Source organism: Peromyscus maniculatus, chromosome 4, assembly GCF_049852395.1.
Source record: "Peromyscus maniculatus bairdii isolate BWxNUB_F1_BW_parent chromosome 4, HU_Pman_BW_mat_3.1, whole genome shotgun sequence".
Taxonomy (NCBI): domain Eukaryota; kingdom Metazoa; phylum Chordata; class Mammalia; order Rodentia; family Cricetidae; genus Peromyscus; species Peromyscus maniculatus.
In genome coordinates this window covers 89,771,970-89,796,234 of record NC_134855.1, presented here as the reverse complement: position 1 = coordinate 89,796,234, position 24,265 = coordinate 89,771,970, and the positions used below count along the sequence as shown (strand labels likewise).

The 24,265-nt window shown below is 36.7% G+C and overlaps 2 protein-coding genes across 2 annotated transcripts; one reads left to right on the top strand and one right to left on the bottom strand.

The window, feature by feature from the left end:
- Positions 1–10,878: 10,878 nt before the first annotated feature.
- On the top strand, positions 10,879–11,817 carry LOC102925478 (olfactory receptor 4F3/4F16/4F29-like). The gene has a single exon (XM_006997759.3). The coding sequence runs from the start codon at positions 10,879–10,881 to the stop codon at positions 11,815–11,817; it is 939 nt and encodes a 312-aa protein (XP_006997821.1).
- Positions 11,818–17,662: 5,845 nt separating this feature from the next.
- Positions 17,663–18,622, bottom strand: LOC102926401 (olfactory receptor 4F3/4F16/4F29-like). Its single transcript, XM_006997761.3, has one exon. It carries the CDS (start codon positions 18,620–18,622, stop codon positions 17,663–17,665), a length of 960 nt encoding a protein of 319 aa, XP_006997823.3.
- Between the last annotated feature and the right edge of the window lie 5,643 nt (positions 18,623–24,265).

The following is a 24,265-nucleotide window of genomic DNA, read 5'->3' as shown; positions in this document are numbered from 1 at the left end:
ATCTACTTGGACTTGAGTTTTATGCATGGTGACAGATATTTGCAGTCTTCTACATGTTGACATCCAGTTATGCCAGCATCATTTGTTGAAGATGCTTTCTCTTTTCTGTTTTACAGTTTTGGCTTCTTTGTCAAAAATCATATGTTCATAGATGTGTGGATTAATATCAGGGTCTTCAGTTCAGTTCCATTGGTCCACATGCCTGTTTTTATGCCAGTACCAATCTGTTTTTATTACTGTAGCTCTATAGTAGGGCTCGAAGTCAGGGATTGTGATGCCTCCAGAGGTTGTTTTATTGTACAGGTTTCTTTTGGCTATCCTGGGTTTTTTGTTTTTCCATATAAAGTTGAGTATTGTTCTTTCCAGGTCTATGAAGAATTGTGTTGGGATTCTGATTGGGATTGCATTGAATCTGTAGATTGCTTTTGGTAAGATTGCCATTTTTACTATGTTAATTCTACCTATCCATGAGCATGGGAGATCTTTCCATTTTCTGACATCTTTAATTTCTCTCTTCAGGGACTTAAGACTCTTGTCATACAGGTCCTTAGCTTGCTTAGTTAGAGTTACCCCAAGGTATTTTATATCATTTGTGGCTATTGTAGAGGGTGATGTATCTCTGATTTCTTTCTTGGCCCATTTGTCATTTGTATATAGGAGGATTACTGATTTTTTGACTTAATCTTGTATCCTGCTACATTGCTGAAGGTGTTTATAAGCTGTGTAAGTTCCTTGGTTGAATTTTTGGGGTCACTCATATATACTATCATGTCATCTGCAAGTAGTGAAAATTTGACTTCTTCCTTTCCAATTTGTATCCCCTTGATCTCCTTATAGTGTCTTATTGCTCTGGCTAGAACATCAAGTACTATATTGAATAAGTATGGGGAGAGCGAACAACCTTGCCTCGTTCCTGATTTTAGTGGAATCACTTTGAGTTTCTCTCCATTTACTTTGATGTTGGCTGTTGGTTTGCTGTAAATTGCCTTTATTATGTTTAGGTATGTTCCCTGTATTCCTGATTTCTTCAAGACCTTTATCATAAAGTGGTGTTGGATTTTGTCAAATGCCTTTTCAGCATCTAGTGAGATGATCATGTGGTTTTTTTCTTTGAGTTTGTTTATATGGTGTATTACATTGATGGACTTTCATATGTTGAACCACCCTTGCATCCCTGGGATGAAGCCTACTTGATCATGGTGGATAATTGTTCTGATGTGTTCTTGGAGTCTGTTTGCCAGTATTTTATTGAGTATTTTTGCATCAATGTTTTTGAGGGAGATCGGTCTGTAGTTATCTTTCTTTGTTGCATCTTTGTTTGGCTTGGGAATCAGGGTAATTGTAGCCTCATAGAACGAGTTTGGTAAAGTTCCTTCTGTTTCTATTGTGTGGAACAATTTAAAGAGTATTGGTATTATCTCTTCTTCGAAGATCTGGTAGAATTTTGCAGTGAAACCATCTGGTCCTGGGCTTTTTTTGGTTGGAGACTTTTAATGACTCTTTCTATTTCCTTAGAGGTTATTGGACTATTTAAATAGTTTATCTGGTCTTGATTTAACTTAGGTATGTGGTACCTATCCAGAAAATTATCCATTTCTTTTAGATTTTCCAGTTTTGTGGAGTAGAGGTTTTTGAAATATGACCTGATGTTTCTCTGGATTACCTCAATGTTAATTGTTATGTTTCCCTTTTCATTTCTGATTTTGTTAATTTCGAAGCTCTCTCTGCCTTTTGGTTAGTTTAGATAAGGGCTTGTCTATCTTGTTGATTTTTCTTAAAGAATCAAGTCTTTCTTTCATTGATTCTTTGTATTATTCTCTTTGTTTCTATTTTATTGTTTTCATCTCTCAATTTGATTACTTCCTGGTGTCTATTCCTCCTGGGTGACTGCTTCTTCTGGTTCTAGAGCTTTCAGGCATGCTGTTAAGTCACCAGTGTGAGATTTCTCCAACTTCTTTATGTAGGCATTAATGCTTTGAATTTTCCTCCCAGCACTGTTTTCATAGTGTCCCATAAGTTTGGGTATGTGGTGTATTCATTTTCATTGATATCTATGAAGTCTTTAATTTCTTTATTTCTTCCTTAACCCATTGGCGATTTAGTTGAGCATTATTAAGTTTCCATGAGATTTTAGGCTTTCTGTAATTTTTGTTGTTGTTGAAATTTAACTTTAAACCATGGTGGTCTGATAGAACACAGGAGGTTATTCCAATTTTTTTGTATCTGTTGAGATTTGTTTTGTGGCCAAGTATGTTGATTTTAGAGAAGGCTCCATGGGGCGCTGAGAAGAAGGTATGTTCTTTTTTGTTAGGATGGAATGTTCTGTAAATATCACTTAAGTCCATTTGAGTCATAACATCAGTTAAGGCCTTTATTTCTTTTAAGTTTCAATTTGGCAGATCTGTCCAGTGGTAAGAGTGGGGTGTTGAAATCTCCCACTATTAATGTGTGGGGTTTTATATGTGATTTAAGCTTTAGTAATATTTCTTTTACATATGTGGGTGCCCTTGTGTTTGGGGCATAAATGTTCTGAATTGAAACTTCATCTTGGTGGATCTTTCCTGTGATGAGTATGTAATGTCCTTCTTGATCTCTTTTGATTGATTTTAGTTTGAAGTCTATTTTGCTGGATATTAGGATAGCTACACCAGCTTGCTTCTTAAGACTGTTTGATTGGAAAGACTTTCCCCAGCCTTTTATTCTTAGGTAGTGTCTATCTTTGAATTTGAGGTGTGTTTATTGTATGCAGCAGAAAGATGGGTCCTGCTTTCGTATCCATTCTGTAAGCCTGTGTCTTTTTATAGGTGAATTAAGTCCATTGATATTAAGGGATATTAATGACCAGTGATTGTTCATTCCTGTTATTTTTTTGGTGGTAGTGTGTGTGTACTTCTCTTCTTTGGGGTTTACTGCTGTGGCTTTATCTACTGCCTGTGTTTTCGAGTGTGTATCTGACTTTCTTAGGTTGGAATTTTCCTTCTAGTGCTTTCTGTATGGCTGGGTTTGTGGATAAGTATTATTTAAATCTGGCTTTGTCTTGGAATGTCTTGTTCACTCCATCTATGATGCCTGAAAGTTTTTCTGGGTATATTAGTCTAAGCTGGCATCCATGGTCTCTTAGTGTCTGCATTACATCTGTCCAGGTCCTTCTGGCTTTCAAAGTCTCCATTGAGAAATCGGATGTTATTCTGATGGGTTTGCCTTTATAAGTCACTTGGCCTTTTTCCTTTGCTGTCTTAATATTCTTTCTTTATTTTGTAGGTTTAGTTGTTTAATTATTATGTGGTGAGGGGGTCTTTTTTTTGGATCTAGTCTGTTTGGTGTTCTATAGGCTTCTTGTATCTTCATAGGCATTTTTTTCTTTAAGTTGGGAAAGTTTTCTTCTATGATCTTGTTGAATATATTTTCTGTGCCTTTGAGTTGGTATTCTTCTCCTTCCTGTATCCCTATTATTATTAGGTTTGGTCTTTTCATGGTGTCCCAGATTTTTGTCTTATGACTTTCCGTGTTATGACTTTTTTTTTGTGTTGTGACATTTTGTGTTATGACTTTTTTGGCTTTGGTATTTTTTTGACTGATAAATGCATTTCCTCTATTGTATCCTCTACACTATAGTTTCTCTCTTCCATCTCTTGTATTCTGTTGGTTATGCTTGCATCTGTGTTTCCTGTTCATTTACTCAGTTTTTCTATTTCCAGCATTCCCTCTGTTTGTGTTTTCCTCATTGTTTCTATTTCCCCTTTCATGTCTTGAACTGTTTCCCTCATCTGTTTCATTGCTTTTTCATGGTTTTCTTTAAGGGATTTATTGCTTTCTTCCAATTTTTTATTTGTCTTTTCCTCTATTTCTTTATAGATTTCTTCCCATTTTTTGTTTGACTTTTTCTCAATTTCTTTATTGATTTCCTCCACTGTTTTGTTCAGCTTTTCCTCAATTTCATTTTTTCTTGAAAGGCCTCTAGCATCTTCATGATGCTATTCTTAAGGTTACTTTCTTCTGCTTCTTCTACCTTGTGATGTTCAGGTCTTACTGTTGGAGTAGGGCTAGTTTCTGGTGATGCTGTATTGCTCTTTATGTTGTTGTATGTACTTCTGCCTTGACGTCTGCCCATCTCCTCTTCTAATGGGTATAAGAGGTGCCTGTGTCTGAGCGAGTTGCTGTTGGTCTGCTCTGTGCTTGTGTCTGTGTCTCAGGTGGCCATTCTGGGTCTAATATAATCTTAGCTCTTTGTATAATTGGAGCAGGCAGCTTCTGTGTCTCAGGGAGCTGCTCTTGGGTCAACCCAAGCTAGTTGATTCTGTGATTCACAGATTCATTCTTGGTCTTATCAGGGCTTTTAGTCCAGTCAGAGCTGACAGATTCTCTATTTCAGGAAGCCTCTCTTGTTCCAATGAGAGGTGGCAGATTCTACATCTCAGAAAACCACTCTTGGTCTAATGAGGGCTGGAAGATTCCCTGTCTTTTGAGGTTACTCTTGGTCCAATGACAGCTCTTTGTCCAATGAGAGCTCTCTCTCTCTAGGCCCAATGAGAGCTCTCTCTCTCTCTCCCTGGGCCAGATGAGAGCTGGGGGTTGGTTTCCAAGCCTCAGGAAGTGGCAGGGGTCTGGGGCACATGGGTATGGGGGCAGGGCATGTAGACTGCAGGGTCCTCTGGGGGGGTCTTGGAGAAGGGGAACCTTCCTGCAGGAGCCCTGCAGCTGGCTGGCAACTGGGGCCGAGTTGGGTGGGTGTTCTGGCTGAGGATTTCTAAGTGGTAAGAGCATGGCTGGCTTCTTTCTGATTTTCTGATCTTTCACCCAAATATCTGGCTCTGGGTTTTTAAATTTTATTTATTTTTTATTAATAAGACAATTTAACAATTTTATGTAGACAGCAGAAGTCGTCCCCTGATCTGACCAGGAGCAAATCCACCTAGCTAGCAGGAGCAGGGAGTAGGGAGAAAGGTCATGTGACCCTTCTCCAACTCCTTATAAGAAGTCACATACAATGGCAAGAATCAGTCTCCTTTGGGCCTTATAGCCTAATGTCATGGGCAGAGTAAATACCACTACTGATTTATGTTGGTGGGATATCAATTTTCTCATTGATCCTTCTTTTCTATGAGCATGAGAGCTCTTTCTATCTTCTGATATCATTCTCAATTTCTCTCTTCAGTGTTCTAAAGTTTTCATTGTAAAAGTTCTTCATTTTCTTGGTTAAATTTTTTCCCCAGGTTTTTTTTTTTTTTTGTTAACAAATAGGATTATTTCCTGGATGTCTTTTTCAGTATGTTTGTCATTGGCTTCTGATTTTTGCATGTTAATTTTGTATGCTGACACTTTGCTGAAAGTATTTATCAGTTCTAAGAGATTTTGGTGGAGTCTTTAAGGTCTCTTATGTAGTGAATCATATCATTTGCAAATAGGGTTACCTTGATACACTGACTTTTTTTTTGCTGTTTTTTCCTTCCTTCCTTCCTTCCTTCCTTCCTTCCTTCCTTCCTTCCTTCCTTCCTTCCTCCCTCCCTCCCTCCCTCCCTCCCTCCCTCCCTCCCTTCCTTCCTTTTGACCTCCCTTCCTTTCTTAATTTTTGACCTTCCTTCCTTCTTCTCTCCCTTCTCCATCTTTTCTTAGTTAAGACTTTAGGAATTATATTGAATTGGAGTGGAGAAAATGGACACTCTTGCCTTGTTCCTGTTCTTAGCCATTGTTTCCTTGATCAGTAGTTTATTTCATTCACTTTTAAGTTTATATCTTCTGTTGACTTCTACACATCTAAATTTAGGTACAAATTCACAATCATATAATGTATAAAAGTGAAAGTTTCATATTTCTTCTTAAAATACATTAAAGTGATTAAATGTTTATAGTCATGATTTTAGCTGATTATTTACTTTTAGGGATTAATTACAATTGCTGCTCATCAATAGCTACAACAAAATAGTACAATGGTATAAAAATTTCCACTTTTGTTTTCTTTTCCCTTTTTAATGTTGTTTCATGAGATCTGAAATCCTTTATTTGCAGTGGACGAATCAAATGGCCCTCCAGGGAGAGAGTCTAAACTGTGAGCACATTTAAAACTATCCAGTGTTTTCAAAATCTTCTGCTCACTGGGTCTCTTGAGGTTTGAATAATTAGCTTTCTATATTTTATGTTAGGTTATTATTTGGTATTTTATGCTAGAGAAATCAGGGAAACCAGTCTGTGAAGATGCTGTTTGTTTTATACAGGTAAAATGCACAGACATGTTTAAAGAATGAGAAGTGTGGCTTTATTTGTAGATATGAGTCTTGTTTTGAAACTGCTATGAGCATGGATCAACCTAAAGTGCTTGTGTTTGTCTAAAGCAAAGTAGATAGCAACCTGGAAAAGGAATTGAATACCACAGAAAAATAATTATGAAAAAGTTCTCTGATATATAGAAAAAAACGTTATTTGGATTTGACTTTGAGCTAGAATAACATTGTACATGAGGAAATATAATTGGAAAACATCAGAAAGCTTTGTAATATTGTGAATTTACTCCAGGTGCAAATTTCCAATACATACTCATTTTGCAATGTGATGTGGAGAATTTGAAAACAGAATAATACTTACAGATCAGGAATTCGATTTACTTTTTAATGTTTTCTCCTCTTTTAAAAAGATTTATTTGTTTTCATTTTATGCATATGATTTTTTTTTTTGCTTCCATGTATGTATGTACACTTCTTGCAAGCAGTTCCTGAAGAAGCCAGAAGGATTCATTGGGTCCTCTGGAACTGGAATTACAGACAGATGTGAACTGTCAGGTGGGTACTGATAAACCGAACCAATTTCCTCTGTAAGAGTAGTGAGTGCTCTCAATCACTGAGCCATCCCTCCACCTCCATCTCCTGTGCTTTAGAACAAATGCTTGTATTAATTTTATTTCTGAACAGTAAGTAAGACAGTTAAAGAGTTTCAACAAATGGAAAGTTTTTCTTGGGTGAGAGAAACTGAGGAGAGTAAATGCAATTAAAATCAAAAAAGTTACTGAACAGATTGAATCTTGGAACTCGAAAGTGATGGGTGTTGCTTCGTTTCATTTATTCTCACAAGTAGTTGTTTGAAAAAGATACACAGTTACTTATATTTTCCTCAATAATCAATCAAAACAGCAGTTGTTATTAAATTAGAAGGGTTTGGGTTCGTTTGAATGTAAAGCATGTTTCATGACGATTTGAGGAGTAGCAATCCAGAGTCTGTCTTGAGGGAATAATAAACTTACAATATTTATCAAAATGGGAGGAAATATACACAGGTGAGTGTTTTGATGGGTGCTTTGCTCAAACCCAGCAGATGACTATCGGGGTACTGAATTTACGACTCTGTATTAGGAATCTCATTACCAAATATTTCCGTTAAGAATTAGGAAATTCTTAAAAATGTAGGTGTCTGGAAAGTCTGTTTTGGAGAATTCTATATATGACAGACTCAGGACTGTACAAAGGAATGAACAGGGGACACTTACAGCATAAGTCAAGAAATAAAGTCTGGCCATTTGTATCATGGGGATTTTAATGGTTGTAAATGAATGTACATTATATGATGAACAAGAATGATTTTAAAACCCAACCAACTGTAAGAAAAGATTTAAAATTGCCTGTTCTCTGTGTGTTTTCTCTGTAGCTTTTGTGGCTCATAGGTAATTAAACATCATATCCTTCACTCTCCAATTGCAGATATCTATATGAGTCTTTCTTTGGACTTATTTTTGGGTACTACTCTGTGTCATGTGAATCTAAGCCCTTCCTGTCTTGAACTTTATCTGTTTCTACATTCCATGATATTTTGGTATCATATCATTCTACTCTAAACTCAAAAACATTCCTGGGTTTTATCAAGGTGATGGTACACAGCAGATACAGGTTCATTGACAATGCTTCCCATAGCTTTAGAACCTGAAAGATGCTCGAAGCACTGCAATTGGTTAAAATTGTGGGGCTTTTGAAGAATGATTAAAAAAAGCTATACAAATTGAAAAAATGTGTTTACTTATTTAAACTTTTCTTTTTCTCCATAACTGCACATACTTTTCATTGTTGGCTTTAGATTTCCCCTTTAACCTCATTGTCTTTTTCTTTATTTTTGTAATGGTTTGCCCTCTACTTCCTCTGTCACTTAAGACCTCTGCATAGTCTCTTTTCTTGTCTTTAAACCTTTAATCATGCATATTTTCATGTGTGTTTCAAATAATCAAAATACATCTTTATCTATGTTTTAAGAAAAACTTGTATACATTATATTGTGATTCTGAGTTTTAGGATGAATTACAAAAATAACTGTTGTAGTCCTTAAATCTATGGGAGTTATATCTAGTTGAGAAGGAACACTTAATGAATTACACCTAATTAATTATAAGCACTAAGGATTCGCACAGAGTTCTTTGAGAAAGAGTTACATTGAAATTACATTGAAAGTACACTTTGATTACCAAATAACCTGAATACTACAATCTATTATTGAATAGGAGGTAGTTAACATATTTTGAAGAATCTTTTATCAGAAGGGGATAGTTAATAGATTTTGAAACATCTTTCAGAAATGACATTCTATGCTCTCTGTTTTATGATGCCATCTCTAATTCATTCATTTATCACATGCATTCACAGTATTATGGAAAAATATTACTAGTATAAATATTAATTATCTCATGTAGAACACCTACATATTGAATACACATTATGCTTATATTGTTACATGAAATGTTAGTTTTTTAATCTGTACAAGAGGTTAATAAACTGTATTTCTGGAATAAATTGCTAGTGATGGAGCCATGGTATCAATTTTGTTTTTTTTTCTGAATTGAGAGCCTATCTTGTGCCTACTGTGCTGTTTATTCTCCAAGGAGAGGTAGACCTACAACATAATGTGATAGATTTTTTTCAAAGTTGAGCAAATACTTTTCTACTACAGAGGTTTAAAATTTGAGCTGAGCTCTCCAGGAAGCGATTCTCACTTATGCATCATATTTTATGGACAAGTCCTAAGGTAGAATGTGAAATCAGACACTGAACTGTAATCCAGAAATATCACATGGAACAGAACATGGCACAACTGCCACAAGCTTCCCTGTGTGGTCTCTGTTTCAGAACTCTATGGGCATAATAGGTGTTTTTTCCCCTTTCTGGTTTTATATAGGCACAATTAACAAATAAATATTCTATGTATTTTTGGTGTATGACATTTTGTTTATATATATTTAATATATATATATACATAAATATATTAACTTACTATAAAGTTACATTATATATATTATATATAGGTATCTTAAATTAATGAACATGTTTACCTCACATACTTATCTGTTGTGAGAACATTGATAATTGACTCTCAGCAATTTTCAAGCATTCAGTTATCATCGTCCATAATCACCACACTGCAGGAGATCTCCGGGAAGTAATCACCATGTCAGTGGAGCTTTTGTATTTTTTTTTTTAATCATCATCTTGCTCTACACCAATTCCTGACACCACTTTTTCCTGGTTCACTATTATATTCTTTGCTTTTATGAGCATGACTTCCTTCAGATTTTATATGTACATAAGATCTTTCAGCATTTGTCTTCTTGTATCTGTAGTTTCATTCAGCATAATGACACTCCAAGTTCATTAATGCTATCATGAGACACAAAATTCCCTTCTTTTTTCATATTTATTTATTTATTTATTTATTTATTATTTATTTTTCTATTATCAGTGTGATACAGTATAAATTCTTATCCTAATAGTGAAATGCTTCATTGAGGCTTGCCCAGTAATTGAGTAAAACCGAAACTTATTATAAGTCACAGTTATCCTAGGGTCCCCCTTGCTATATAACCTCCCTGGTTCTGTGGGTTACAGTCTGATTGTTCTTTGCTTTATATCTAGAATCCACTTATGAATGAGTGCATACCATGTTTGTCCTTCTGAATTCCCTTCTTTTTAAAGGCTATGAAATAGTCCACTATATGTGTACTATGTATTTCTGTGTGTGTGTGTGTGTGTGTGTGTGTGTGTGTGTGTGTGTGTCTGTCTGTCTGTCTGTGTGTGTATGGCTACATTTATGTTTATTGTTCACTAATCTGTAAGGGAGCACTTGAGATGTTTCTATATTCGTTATTATAAATAATGTTTTAATGATCATGGGCCAATACAGGGTCATTTCCTGTAGATGATTCATTCCAATATTAATAATGGTTAATAATTCTCTCTCTCCATTGTTTGTCCCTGTCTCTTTCTGTCTTTTTTCTCTCTTTTGTTCCCATTCCAGTTCTCCTGTTTCCTTCTTTTTTCTCTGTCTGTCTGTCTGTCTCTCTCTATTTCTCTATTTTGCTGTTTGTCCTCTCCTCTTTCTCCTTCATTCCTTCCTCCCTCCTTTTCTCTCTTTCCCTCTCTCCCTTCCTCCCTCCTTCCTTTCTTCCTTCCTCTCTCCCTCCCTTCCTTCTTCCCTTTCTTTCTTTGATGGGGATTTAATCTAGGGCCCTAGATACTGGAAGGGGTGTGCTTTATGCCGGTTAAATACCAAGGCCCTATTTTAAAATTATTATGGAAATGGCTCTATGCTTTCTCTAGTGAATATAATAATTTATGTTCCTAATAACTCTGTACAAGTTTCCTTTTTTAACACCTAACCAAAACTTCTTTCTTATGAACCTTTGATAAAAGCTCTTTTAATAAGTAAGGGATAGTATTTCAGAGTGTTTCTAATTTGCCATCCCCTGATAAATAGCCATGCAAGCATTTGCTCATATATCTGTCCATTGTAAATGCTAAATAAAAAATTGATTTTCATAGCCTTGAGTTCTAACCTTTTGGACTATTAATATAATTATAGTAATTTTCAGTTTCTTCTACTGCTGTCCTTCAGGTAGCACCACAAAGATCATCAATGGAAGGAACAAATCACTCTGTGGTATCAGAATTCATGTTTGTGGGACTCACCAACTCCTGGAAGATGCAAGTACTTCTCTTTGTGTTTGCTTCAGTGTTTTATATGGCAAGCATGATGGGAAACTCCCTCATCATTTTCACAGTGGCTTCTGACCCTCACTTACACTCTCCAATGTACTTTCTGTTGGCCAATCTCTCCTTTATTGATTTAGGCGTTTCCTGTGTCACTTGTCCCAAGATGATTTATGATCTGTTTAGAAAGCGCAAAGTCATCTCCTTTAGAGGTTGCATCACTCAAATCTTCTTCATCCATGTCATCGGCGGTGTGGAGGTGGTGCTGCTTATAGGCATGGCTTATGACAGATATGTAGCCATATGTAAGCCTCTCCATTATTTGACCATTATGAATGCCAAAATGTGCATTTTCATTTTAGTATCTGCGTGGGTGGTTGGCCTTATGCATTCCCTGGTTCAATTTGTTTATATAGTTAATTTACCTTTCTGTGGACCAAATATTTTGGACAGTTTTTACTGTGACCTTCCTCGGTTCATCAGACTTGCTTGCATAGATACCAACCAATTAGAATTAATGGTATCAGCCAACAGTGGATTCATTTCTGTGGGCTCCTTCTTCATACTGGCCATATCTTACATTGTTATAATAGTCACTGTTCAAAAACATTCCTCAAGTGGTTCCTCCAAAGCCCTGTCTACACTCTCTGCTCATATTTCTGTTGTGGTCCTGTTCTTTGGTCCTTTGATATTTGTTTATACATGGCCTTCCCCCTCCACACACCTGGATAAGTATCTGGCTATATTTGATGCTGTTGGTACCCCTTTTCTGAACCCTGTGATCTACACACTGAGGAATCAAGAAATGAAGACAGCAATGAAGAGAGTATGCAGACAGCTCCTGAAATACGGGAAGATCTCCTAAACGACTGTGGTGTGAACATTTGTCATTGAACACAGTTTGTTGTTGACTAAATTCAGTGAAAAATTACTTTTCCGGATCAAATTTGCTTACCTACACTGATATTTGGGTGATTTTTCTCTTCTGATGGGGAGAGATTTGCAGTGTGTTCTAGCAACAGAGAAGCAATTATATATATATATCCATTTATATATATATATATATATATATATATATACATATATGATTATAATAATAGAGAGCTCAATTCCCAAAGAAGAATTTTTATTTGGAGTAAACTTTTAGTTATACAGAAGACACAAGAGCACTTTACGGCTTACGAGGGAAATGAAAACATTCCCTCTCTCTGAACATAAATTTTCTCACATGCAGGATTATCTGGCAGCACTCCATGAAGAATTTAAAAATTGATCTGAGTCAATTTTTTCATTTTCTGTACCTGACATATAGTCTAGCCAGTCCTTAGATTGTCTATCTGTTATTCAAAAAGTTTAGAATCTGCTAGCATGCACACTCAATTGCCATGAACATAAGCTGTCCAGTTAACATTATGATATTTAAATTTACTCAGGTTTCCTCCCTATTTCCTTTCTATTTCACATATTCTTTTTTTCTGACTTAGTGTATATCTAAGTCAGAGTTCAGCAAAAACATTTTCCTTGTGGGATTTTAGCACCTCTAACTTCGCATCTATATTGAAGTTACAACCTTTTTGGATAGCTTTGCGGGTTGAACGTTGGATAAGTCTAGTTCCTGTAAGTGATCCATTATTTGTATCATTTATATACCATTTCTACTTGACTGTTTAAATCGTGAGTGAGATAGACCCTATATATTGGCTAACTTAATTATTTGTGGGCTCATAGACTGATTCACCCAATCCACCTTGTACTTACACAAGGTATTGTTTTTACATATTTTATGCCAAGGTACATATTTTATGCCAAATTAAACGTAACACAAACTTCACTAGTCTACATATGCGCCCCATGACAAGCAACTGAGTTTTCAGATTTAGTGACATGGTTTGATGTAGGGCAGTTACAATGGTAATTGAAGCACTACCATAGAGGATGTGTTCTCCAACAGAACATATATAAAGCCCATGATAAACTGCAGAAATAGTTGTGGTGCTCTCCTATTTACACCTTCTATTGTCTCACCCTGTTCTGGAACTATAGATTTGACTTATGAGCCTAGAAATCCTTAAAGCTCTGTTGCTGGATGAATGTTCTTGCTGTTTCTGAGCTTCTTTACAATCCTCTTGTGCTTGCATAAATCTCAAACTATTACAGAATTCTTTCAGTTGACTGTCTTGTTTTACTCACTAGAGCAGGATGTTTGGTCCCTCATGCTGTTATGAGTAATTTCTCATAACACCTTAAAACAATGAAAAGAAATGAGTCAATACACATTTATAAAGGCAAATACAAATTAATATAAATGCAAAGCCCAAGAAAGACCTAGAAGAGTATGTTCTACATGATACTGTCAAAGAAATATAGGCAGAGGCCCTGAATTAAGGGCCACCATAAAAAGCTGTTTATCTTTATTTGTGAAGTAGTTTTAAAGTGAAAGTAGGATGCCAAAGAAAAAAGGCCTTCTAAATATAACAGGACCGACACACACATGGACTCACAAAGACTGTAGCAGCATGCACAGGGTCTGCATAGGTCTGTGCAACATGGGGTCCCAGCGCTGAGAGGGTAAACGGACACAAGCACTCATTCCTAACCCAGAAGCTATCTGCAAATGATGACCACTCACAAATGAAAAATTAATTCTCTCTGATGTAGTCTTACTGGGTATAGAAACCACTCTTAAGGTAAGATCTCACACCCAACAGTAGGTGGCCAACACAAAATGAATTCTTTGGCATTTTTGGAGGTTCTTTGTCTCATAATGCTTTGCCAGGGCTTTTTTTGTTTGCCTTTTGTTTTTTTTTTAAACCTTATAGGTCCTTTGCATCTATAGTGTGGTTTCTGCTTTTGTATTTTTTTTGTGGGATTTCTGTGTGAGTGAATGTGTGTGTCTCCGTGTGTATAGGTACTTCTTGTGCTTTTTCTTTTGCTCATTTTCTTCTGCTTGTTTCTTTGTCTTTCTTATTTCTACTATACTATTATCATTATCATATGCCTGTCTGTATTCTAATGAAGGAGGGAAATAGTGTTGGAATGGGTGGGGAAGTTGGGGGTTCTGAGAGTAGTTGGGGGAGGGGAAATTGTAATCTGAATATATTGTATGAAAAAACTATTTTCATAAAAATAAAAAGAGAATAGGTCCATAATACATTGTGTATATTTAGAACATACTTTAAAAACTTAAAATGTTACTGAATGGTCATTGTTGCTATCAAGTCATGCTGTGATGATTTGTGGAGAATTACAAATTTTCAGAGTATCACCTGCCAGTATTAAAATGAGAAATTAATTTACTATAATATATTAGATACATCCTAGTGGTTTGCAGAAGCATTTGAAAGCAAGTTTGTGGGACACAGAGAGCAATGGCTTTAGAGGAGCCTATGGGAGAAGTCTGATGTTCTTTTTTTTTTTTTTTTTTTTTTCTGAGACAGGCTTTCTCTGTGTAGCTTTGCGCCTTTCCTGGAACTCACTTGGTAGCCCAGGCTGGCTTCAAACTCACAGAGATCTGCCTGCCTCTGCCTCCCGAGTGCTGGGATTAAAGGTGTGCACCACCACCATCCAGCTGATGTTCTTGTCCTGCTCTGTTGCTTTGTGCACAATCTCTTGTAAAGCATTTGCAACCATAAAGGCAGTGTTATGAATTAATGTGCTATTTTTGAAACTAAAATTCATATGTTTGGACAATTGTATCCTAATTTGTTTTATTTTTATATCCCTAGTTTAAACTATTTTAATAATTTCTTTATATATTAGCTTAGGATTGATTTTTCAGCAGTTCTACAGCTTTGTTTTGTTAAACAAGTATTCACTGACTGCTTAAATCTTAACAGAAACTTGATGTAGAGTTCTATGAGGCAATGCTCCTTCTCGGGAGGAGTTTCTATTTTGTAGAGCAATAGAATGAGAAACAGAGTTTCAATGTCACTACTGTAGTGTCGTGGAGAAGTATATACAAAAAGCCAAAAGACCCCAGACTGTAGTACGCTAGAGCACACCAGTGTATCAAGTTACCTGAGGCACTTCCAAAAACATAGTCAAAAGCCTTTTAACATTTTTCAAGAAAATAAGAAAGTTCAACTATGTGAGAGCTGTAGTTTCCAGAGACCAAAGATATGAATTAGCTAAAACAGTTCTGAAGACAATATGACAAATTCACAAGTAGATTAGAATTTATCAACCACCAGAAACTAAAAAGGAAAACAATAAGAAAGTAGGAAGGAATATGGTATTGAGGACAAGAGACTATTATGCAGTTTCCTCCACCTAACATTTTCATGGGGTCAAAATTCTGCCCCTCATTCAACATCCATCTCAGTGTCTTTTATAAAAAGCTCCCCCAACATCAAGAACAAACGTCACAGCTTCTCATTTTATCCCTTTCCTCTTGCTTCTCACATAATATACTAGAAACAAGTTTACCTAGAACTGATTAAACTGTTGTTTAATTAAAGGGAAGATAATTTATTATCTTTGAGTTTAAAATCTTACTGTGTATCTCAGTGGTTCTCAACCTTCCTAAGGCTGTGTCCCTGTCATACAGTTCTCATGTTGTGGTGACCCCCAACCATAAATTTATTTTTATTGCTACTTCATAACTGTAATTTTGCTACTGTTATGAATCATAGTGTAAACATCTGATATGCAGGATGTATTTTCATTGTTACAAATTGAACAAGTTAAAGCATAGTGATTAATCACAAAACAGTATGTAATTATGTATTTTGAATTATTTATTTCTAATTATAAATAAATGAATGTTTGTCTTGAAGCAAGGTATAACATGAGTAAAAGTCTTCATATAACAACAGTCAAGGACACTACTACCTTCTGCAACAATATGTGTAAAAAGCCAATTTCAGAACTAAGGTTGAAATTGCTCCTTTCTCACCAGATCAGAAATTCTCTGGTTAGTCTTTGCACTAGCACAATGAAGATCTTCTTCAACAAACCTTCTTCTGTATTTAAACTTGATATCCAACAAGCTGGACACCCTGTTTCACAAAGGTATGTTCCCTTAAGAAAAGAACTGACTTCCCAGAGGTATCCACTGAACATGGCATAACAAGACACAAAATATCTCCCAGAGACACCCACTGATACAGCATACCAAGACACAGTAAGACTAGGCACAAACCCTCATGTATGCCCAAGTATTTTGAAAAGCATTTGAAATAACTCAATATTGACTGTTTATCACATAAAATATCGTAAATCTACTAGAAGCTAGAACTTTATTATCATTTACTCATGTAGCTGTCAACAACATTGTTTACTGAATCATAACTGATGGATTTGCTTTTCCTCAGAATCTTTTACTTTAGATTTTGCTCTTTAGGCATTCCTCTGTCATGACCTTGACCCTTGTGGCTCCTCCCTTTCTACAGCAAGACTTCTAGAGTTCAGTCCAGTTCTTGGCTGTGGATCTCTGCACCTGCTATCATTAGTTACTGGATAAAGGCTTCCTGATGACAATTAGGATAGTCACCAATCTGATTACAGTAGATGGCCAGTTCAGGCACCCTCTCCATTATTGCTAGGAGTCTTAGCTGGGGTCGTTCTTGTGGATTCTTGGACGTTTCCCTGGCATCTGGTTTCTCCCTAAACCCGAAATGGCTCCCGCTATCAGGACCTCTTTTTCTTTACTCTCCCTCTCTGTTCCACCCCCAATCCACACAACCCGATCCCTCATGTTCCTATCCCCCCCTTTCCCCTTCCCACCCTTCATTCAGCCCCCCCCCAGTTTACCCAGGATATCTTGCTCCCTGGGGGGTCAGGCTCCTGTTCTGCTTAGATGAAAACTGGGAAACCCCAGCCTCACTAGTCAAATGTCCTGTTAGGACAAGGTCTGCTTCTATTTCCCCTTCCCAGGGAAATCCTTGCTTCCCTCTTTGGGCCCTCCTTGTTTCCTAGCTTCTCTGGGGATGTGGATGGTAGCCTGGTTATCCTTTACTTTACACCTAATATCCACTTATAAGTGAGTATTCACGAGGTTTGTCTTTCTGGCTCAGAATGATTTTTTTTCTAGTTCCAATCTGTTTCTAGCTAAAGATCTTTATTTTGTGCATTCCTGCTGCCTTACAGACACTGATCAACCCACAAGGTGAAAATCTGGGTAGCTGGTAGATTGGAAGAGTTCTGTCTCTGAGAACCAGTGTCAAAGAAATGTTTCCAACATTTGATACAGCAAAGTATGTTGAGTGTGTGAAGTTCCAGCAGTTGCCTTTACTTTCATAAAAGACACAGCATCTGATATAAACCACATTTTAGGCTGAATTACTGCTTTTCAATACTTTTAGAATTCAACTCATCAGATCTGCAGAGAATACTTGAGGAAGCACTTCACAGTAGATATTTAAATTTAATTTGAAGAGACTAAATTGAAGAGAATTTTGAAATTGTTTTTTAGTACTAAATTTAAAAGGTATTTAATTAACATATAATTAAAGAATTTTTCCCTTCTCTTTTCTCCCTCATACTACCCTCATGTCTGACAACCCTTCCCTATCAATTCAAGGCCTTATCTTCTTTTATCACTGTTACATATACATATAAATTATATACATACATACATATATATGTTTATATACTTATAACATATAAATACAACTTGCTGAGTCCGTTTAATATTTCTTGCATGTGTATGTTTCTAGGGAAGACCACAGTACAGGATAAAAATGATTTATCCCCAAGAATCTCTGTTTTAATCAGAAACTCTTGAACTCTAAATGAAAGAATTTTTTGAGACTTAAAGCCCTAATAAAGAGTCTCCTCATTGCAATCTTCATCTCCTTATTTCTAAGTGTATAGATGACGGGATTCATAAAAGGAGTGATAATGACATCAAAAATTGCTAAAAATTTATCTATGGGTAACGTAGGGAAAGGCCACACATAGACAATAATACAAGGGCCAAAGAAGAAAACTACCACAGTGATGTGAGCTGAGAGAGTGGAGAGGGCCTTGGAGGAAGCACCCGAGGAGTGTTTACGAACCGTGACCAGGATGAAGATGTAAGACACAACCAGGATGAAGAAGGTGGCCATGGAGATGAAACCACTGTTGGCAGCGACCAGGAACTCCAGTCTGTATGTGTCTGTACATGCAAGTTTGATGAACCGAGGAAAATCACAATAAAAGCTATCCATTTTATTAGCTCCACAGAAGGGTAAATTTACAACAAAAGCCAATTGGGCCACAGAATGGATAAGGCCAATGGTCCAAGCCAGAGCCAAAAGAAAAATGCACATTCTTAGACTCATGATGGTGAGGTAGTGGAGGGGCTTACAGATAGCGATGTACCGGTCATAGGCCATGACTATGAGCAGCACCATCTCTGTTCCTCCGACAGTGTGAATGAAGAACATCTGAGTGATGCACCCATTCAGGGAGATGACTTTGTGCTTCCTGAAGAGGTCATAAATCATCTTTGGAGCAGCAATGCTGGACACACCTGTATCTAAGAAGGAGAGGTTTGCCAGCAGGAAGTACATGGGGGAGTGCAGGTGATGGTCTGAGATGATTGTGAGCACGATGAGAAGATTTCCCAGCATGCTTGCTACATAAAATACTGTGAAGAACAGAAAAAGGAGAATCTGAATTCTCCATGAATTGGTGAGGCCCAGCAATAAAAATTCTGATACCACAGAGTGATTTCCTCCATCCATCAACTTGTGCAAGTCTGACCATAAGGTGACTATTCTCTGAAGGGCACAAGAGAGAGAAAATATTATTATTAAGCAAAGGGGCGTCCTGGTTGTAAAGCAATGACTCAGATACAAAACACTAAAGACACCCTATTGTTTTACAGGCAGATTTTACAGATCTCTTATAGAGACCAGGTACAGAACGTTTCTTATGCTTGCATATTTAGGGTCACTTCATTATTTAATCCTAAGTTTAGTTTGAAGTGTATAGCCAAGAAAGGAAAACCAGAGGCAAAGATACTTGAGAATCTGAGGAGAGTCAAACAAGCTCTGCAGACACTTGTGCTCACTAGCTCCCATGCAGGAAATTAGTGCCACGGAATCTAGGCATGCTAAAAGAAATTTGTGCTTTTAGCCTTTGTGCTTCAATCCTTTACTTTGTTCTGGAATTTTGTGTTTTTAAATTACTGACACATCTTAGTTTCCTAGGTTTACATTAGTGTCATCAATGAAAAAGTTACTTTTTAAAAATATTAAATCTTTGCTTGCTTAAAATAGTGCTTTTTCATTAATTAATTAAATTTTTTCTCATAAATTATTACATGTACACAATGTAAACTGACCACTCTCATCCCCATCTCTCACCATCTTCTATCTTCCTACCACCTTACTACACCCTGCGACAAATCTCTTTCATGTTCTATCTATTCATTTTGCCTTGTGACCAGTTAGTCTAATCAGGTTTCTCTGTGTAAGCATGAGTCTGGAGCTCTGTGTTGGAGGCTGTTGGGCTCAGTAGTGGGTACACAACAGGAGACAATAATTCTTCTCTTTCTAGAATCTAACAACACCCAATAAAGGGTAGTGCCCCATGAGCCTCTTATTCTTCCTTGAAAATTATATGCAGGGTCAGTCTGAGGCTCACTGCAGGTAACTGATTATCAATATATATAATGGACAATGGATGTCTCAACTTCCAGCCCTAGCCATGAATGACACTGAAGAATCGAAATGTCAGTCTTGTTTGGAAAGAAAGGCAAAGAAACTCCTACCTGAATTAGTCAACAGAATCTGTCCTCAGATGGAAATCACACTTTTAAAGATTTAAGAGATAATGAGAAGTTTCAATCATCTGAGAGCTGCAATTCCCAATGAGAAAAACAGGAATTGCTTTGAATGATGCTTAGAAGTAAGTGACAGAAATCAAGACTATGTAGAACACAGAAACTAAAAGTATATCAGAAATTTATTGCTATGGAAAGCTAAAAGGATAAAAAAATAAGAAAGTAATATAGAATAGAAAATATGAACATATTATGCACCGTTTATTTGTAATGCTATTTTGTGATTAGCATTCTACCTTTATTTTATCTTGGAGTCTTTTGTAAACTTCTTCTCCAAAAGCATGAGCAAAAATTACACATGCTTATTTGATCCTCTTCTCTGCCTCTTCTAGAACACACAAAGAAAACATGCAAAGAACTAAATTGTAGCTTAAATTAAGGGCAAATAATTTATGGCCAATAGTTGTAGGCAGATCCTCTACCCATAGTTAGGTTGGACTGATATTTCTCTACTGTGAACCATCTGTTCACACATGTGTTTTACTTACATGATAATTCTCGAAGTGGGAGAATTTCTCCTGGTTGAGAGGAGGATAACTTCACATTCAGACTGAGAGCTGCACCTTTTACAAAACAAAAGAGCCTTATGTTGTTTTTCCCCAGTAAAAAGACTTCTAATTAGTGTGGTCCATTGAGTCTGTATTGTCACCTAGGGAATAAAAAGGACAAAAGGAATGAAGAACAAAAGCATCTCACACAGATGTTCAGAGATTTTTTTTTTTGCCTCAGAATGAGTGATTAAAGTAACTGATGAGAAAGTCAGACCCTCAGAAATCCAAGAGGCAGAGATGCTAGACAAAAGAGTTAACTACCTATTCTAGAATTAGCAATGAAGATTCAGCCAGTGAGAAATCAGCACACACCAAGCTATCACTCACTTTGGCAATATGTGTCTTCCAGTTCCATAAAGTTCCAAGCCTCAGGCCTTAGACTGTAGAGATTTTCCATCAGAAATATAGTCAAATAATTGGGTGCCGATTCCTAAGTAGAAGAGGAAATGCTGTGTCACAGAGTTTTTAAACAACTATCTGTGACTATATTTAACAAAATTTTCTTAACATATAATTTTCCTTCACAGTGTTTTCTCTATTTCTACAATTTTCATCATTCTTTAGATTTTAATACCTCAAGATAATTTCTTTGAAGAAGTACAATTGGCAAACTCCAAGATCCCTGCCATGTTCTCCTACAACTCAATGTATGAAGAAAATGAATTAGTGGCATCCAATGTTGAATATATAGCCAATATTAGTGTATTTTCATCAAATACAGTGGTTATCATCACAAAGACAAAAGATGACAAATTCTTGTGAATGTGGAGCAAAGGAAATTCATACAGTGTTCATGAATGAAGATTAGTTTAGATGTCAAGTGAGTATATGGAGATTCCTCCAGAAAAATATTAGCATCTCAATAAAATGTTTGCAGTCTTATATTGATCACTGCATTATTCAAAGAATATATTACAATGCACACTATTGAAAAACAGAGAAACTTAGGGAACATTCTGAAAATGTGTAGTTCTTAAATATTTGGGAGTTGTATCTAGTTTAGAAGGAGCACTTGTTTTTAATCAAAATTTCAATTGTTTGATTTTATCAGTAAAGACTTGGGAGCCAGATGCTGGGGTGAAAGCCTGCTAGTTCAGAGAGACAGAGAAAGCAACCATATTACCTTCCTCCCTCTCTGCTATCCAGGAAGGGCCATTTTTCATATGCCACCTCAAACAAACAAACAAACAAACAAACAAACAAACAAACAAACCTCAAACTAAATGTCCTCCCTTCTATTTCTTGTGCATTTCTCTATTCGTCTCCGTAATTCCCTCTTACTCTCAGTGATTTTCCCTTGTCCACTTCTTGTCAACTGACAGCTCTCCCTCTTGACCTATGGTTGACTTTATTTAATCTTGTTTGTAATAAGCCGAAATCTCTTGAATTAAAGGTATGTACTGTGGCTGAGTTCAGACGGCCATGTCAGAGAAGCAACAGGTGGCAGTTGAAGTTCAGGGTGTCAGCCCACCAGGAGGTAAGTCCCTGATGGGTAAGCCTTGGATAGGCAAGGCCCTGAGACCACAGACTCCAGAATGTCTATTGCTTCTGCTGTGCCTTTAGATGTTTGATGCTGCTATCTTTCTCAGGTATCTGGCATGATGTGAATGGGTGTGGGAAGATCCCTCCTGCCTATAATGTAGTGTGTTTATCTCATGGATACATCTTGTTCTACTGGACATTTTTGCCTGTGGATTATTATGAAGATGATTTCTTCCTAAGATGTACTGTCTAATTGATAATAATAGTGATGGTATAAATAGAATTTTGATGATTAAAAATAAAAAAGAAAGTATTACACAGCTAGAATACATGTGTTTTTATTGAGGAGTCATATAGACTGTGGCTTAGCTTAATGATTAAGAAGTAAAATTGATTCCCAATAGCCGAGCTAGTTTAAATTTTTTTTTTTTGAGACAGGGTTTCTCGGTGTAGCTTTGGTGCCTGTTCTGGATCTTGCTCTGTAGATCAAGCTGGCCTCAAACTCACAGAGATCTGCCTGGCTCTGCCTCCTGAGTGTTGGGATTAAAGGCAGATGCCACCACCACCCAGTTTTAATTTTTTAATCTTAATGTTGGCAGATGTGTTCACAGGTTTTGGTGTGCATCATAGCTGAAACAAAGCCTCAAAATAACTTCAGGTTAGACCAGATGTTTTTATAATAGCTTTGAGATGAAAAAATCTAGAAAAAAAATCTAAAGTTCACAAGGACACACAGCTGAGTTATAGATTCTTTAGGTTAGGGCCCAAAATACCAAGAATCCAAATTGTTACTAGCTGACATACTTTCCCTCCTAGGAATAATTGATGTTTGATCAATTCCTTGTACCCATTTTGCCCTCAATCCCCTGATATAAGAAACTGTTGATGAGTGTGTATGCCCCCTAACAATTTAAAATAGAGCTGACTGATTGTTTTTCATGTGTAAAAGTTTAGGTTTGTAATTCCTTTAAGACTACTTATAAGATTACCTTTCAAGAAATAAAGTGATTGATTCTTTCTTTGTAACCACAGCATGCAGCCTGCCAACAAAAGAATTGGCTGAGGAAAAAATACTCTCTGCTTGCACATATTCTGTTAATCTATAACAAGTTACTTAGATGTAAATGTATGTGGGTTCTTGGGATGACTTTGTTTTAATCATTTGGGAAGATGAAAAACATGTTTTTAGCCTGTATTCATTATAATCATTCACGTGAAAAATAGAATGTAACCATATTGTAATTCATGTATTACCTGAAAAACTTTGTTGGGGGAATACTGCAGGAGAATAAAGAAGGAAATCATCAAGAGAGTGTGTGTCTTTTTCCCTAACCTCTTCAGACAAAAAAGTCACAGCATGCCAAATCTGTGGATATCCCTTTGAGCCATGCACTGCTGGAGGCTGCCCCCCCGGGCAGTGATAGCTGAGCCACACTGCAAGTAGAAATAGGTTTTCCCAGTAAATAATGCAATCATGGGGTTCACAGTGTGATAAAATATCCTGCAATATTTCCCCCTTTTCTCTAAATAAAAAGGAAAGGTTTAAGAGCATCAAATGAAAACCAAAGGATTATGTGATTAGTGGCAATAGAACAGTTCCTTATTTTCTGTTTCCCTCTGTCCCATACAAGGTGGCTCTTCTGATAGGAGGCAGAGATTTTGGATTTTCCTTTAACAAGCATGTGTGTGTTTTGAGAAGGAGAGAGCCACATTCCAAACCCAAAGCCAGCTTTAATTCTCAATTGAATTGGGAACACATAGAGACCACTTGCCACTTATGTCTATAGAGGGCAGCAGAGACAAGCACTTGGGAATCCACTATGGATGGACCAGCAGGAAGGAAGGAGGGCCCTCAGGGGCTGTTCCTCCCCTGGCCCAAATCAGGTGATTGTCTAGCAGGAAGCAGCAGCAGCTCAGCCTTTGGGAAAGATGGTGGCATGGGTGCAGGTGCTAGTCTGGGACTCTGAGTTTGTATTCCAGGCTAGTCAGCTGGAGGTGGGAGATACCACTTGGTCAATTTACTCTTTTCTTAGGACATTTTCTCTTGATGATCTGTCCTTTTTCTTTAGAGGTTTCACTTGTCGAGTGGTTTCCGGAATTCTTAGTTGGATGCTTTTATTTTCTTGGTTCTTTATTCCCCCCCCCTTTTTTTTAGTAATTAGGGGTAAACTTTCAATTTGTTTTGAATGTGTAATCTATCATTCTTGCTGATTTAATCTGATTTTTTTTCCTAGCAAGTTTTAATATTCTAGTCTAAATTAAACATGATGCCAATTTGTCCATTATTTCATTATTTTCAGATGATTTGTCGGTCTTGCTTATATGGGCTACATAAAATTTGATGTCTTTGCTAAATTTTGATATTTTTTACCATTTCCATTCCTGCCTCCCATGACCAGATATTTTTTGCCATTTATCTACCAGTTATTGGTTTTCCATTTTGATGACCGCATGGCTATACCGTTGCACATGCAACATGAATTGGTGAAGGTAGAGATTTTCCTTTT

Excerpts from the sequence above, each read along its gene's own strand:
- LOC102925478 (XM_006997759.3), top strand. The coding sequence starts at position 10,879 with ATGGAAGGAACAAATCACTCTGTGGTATCAGAATTCATGTTTGTGGGA.
- LOC102926401 (XM_006997761.3), bottom strand. The coding sequence starts at position 18,622 with ATGGATGGAGGAAATCACTCTGTGGTATCAGAATTTTTATTGCTGGGC.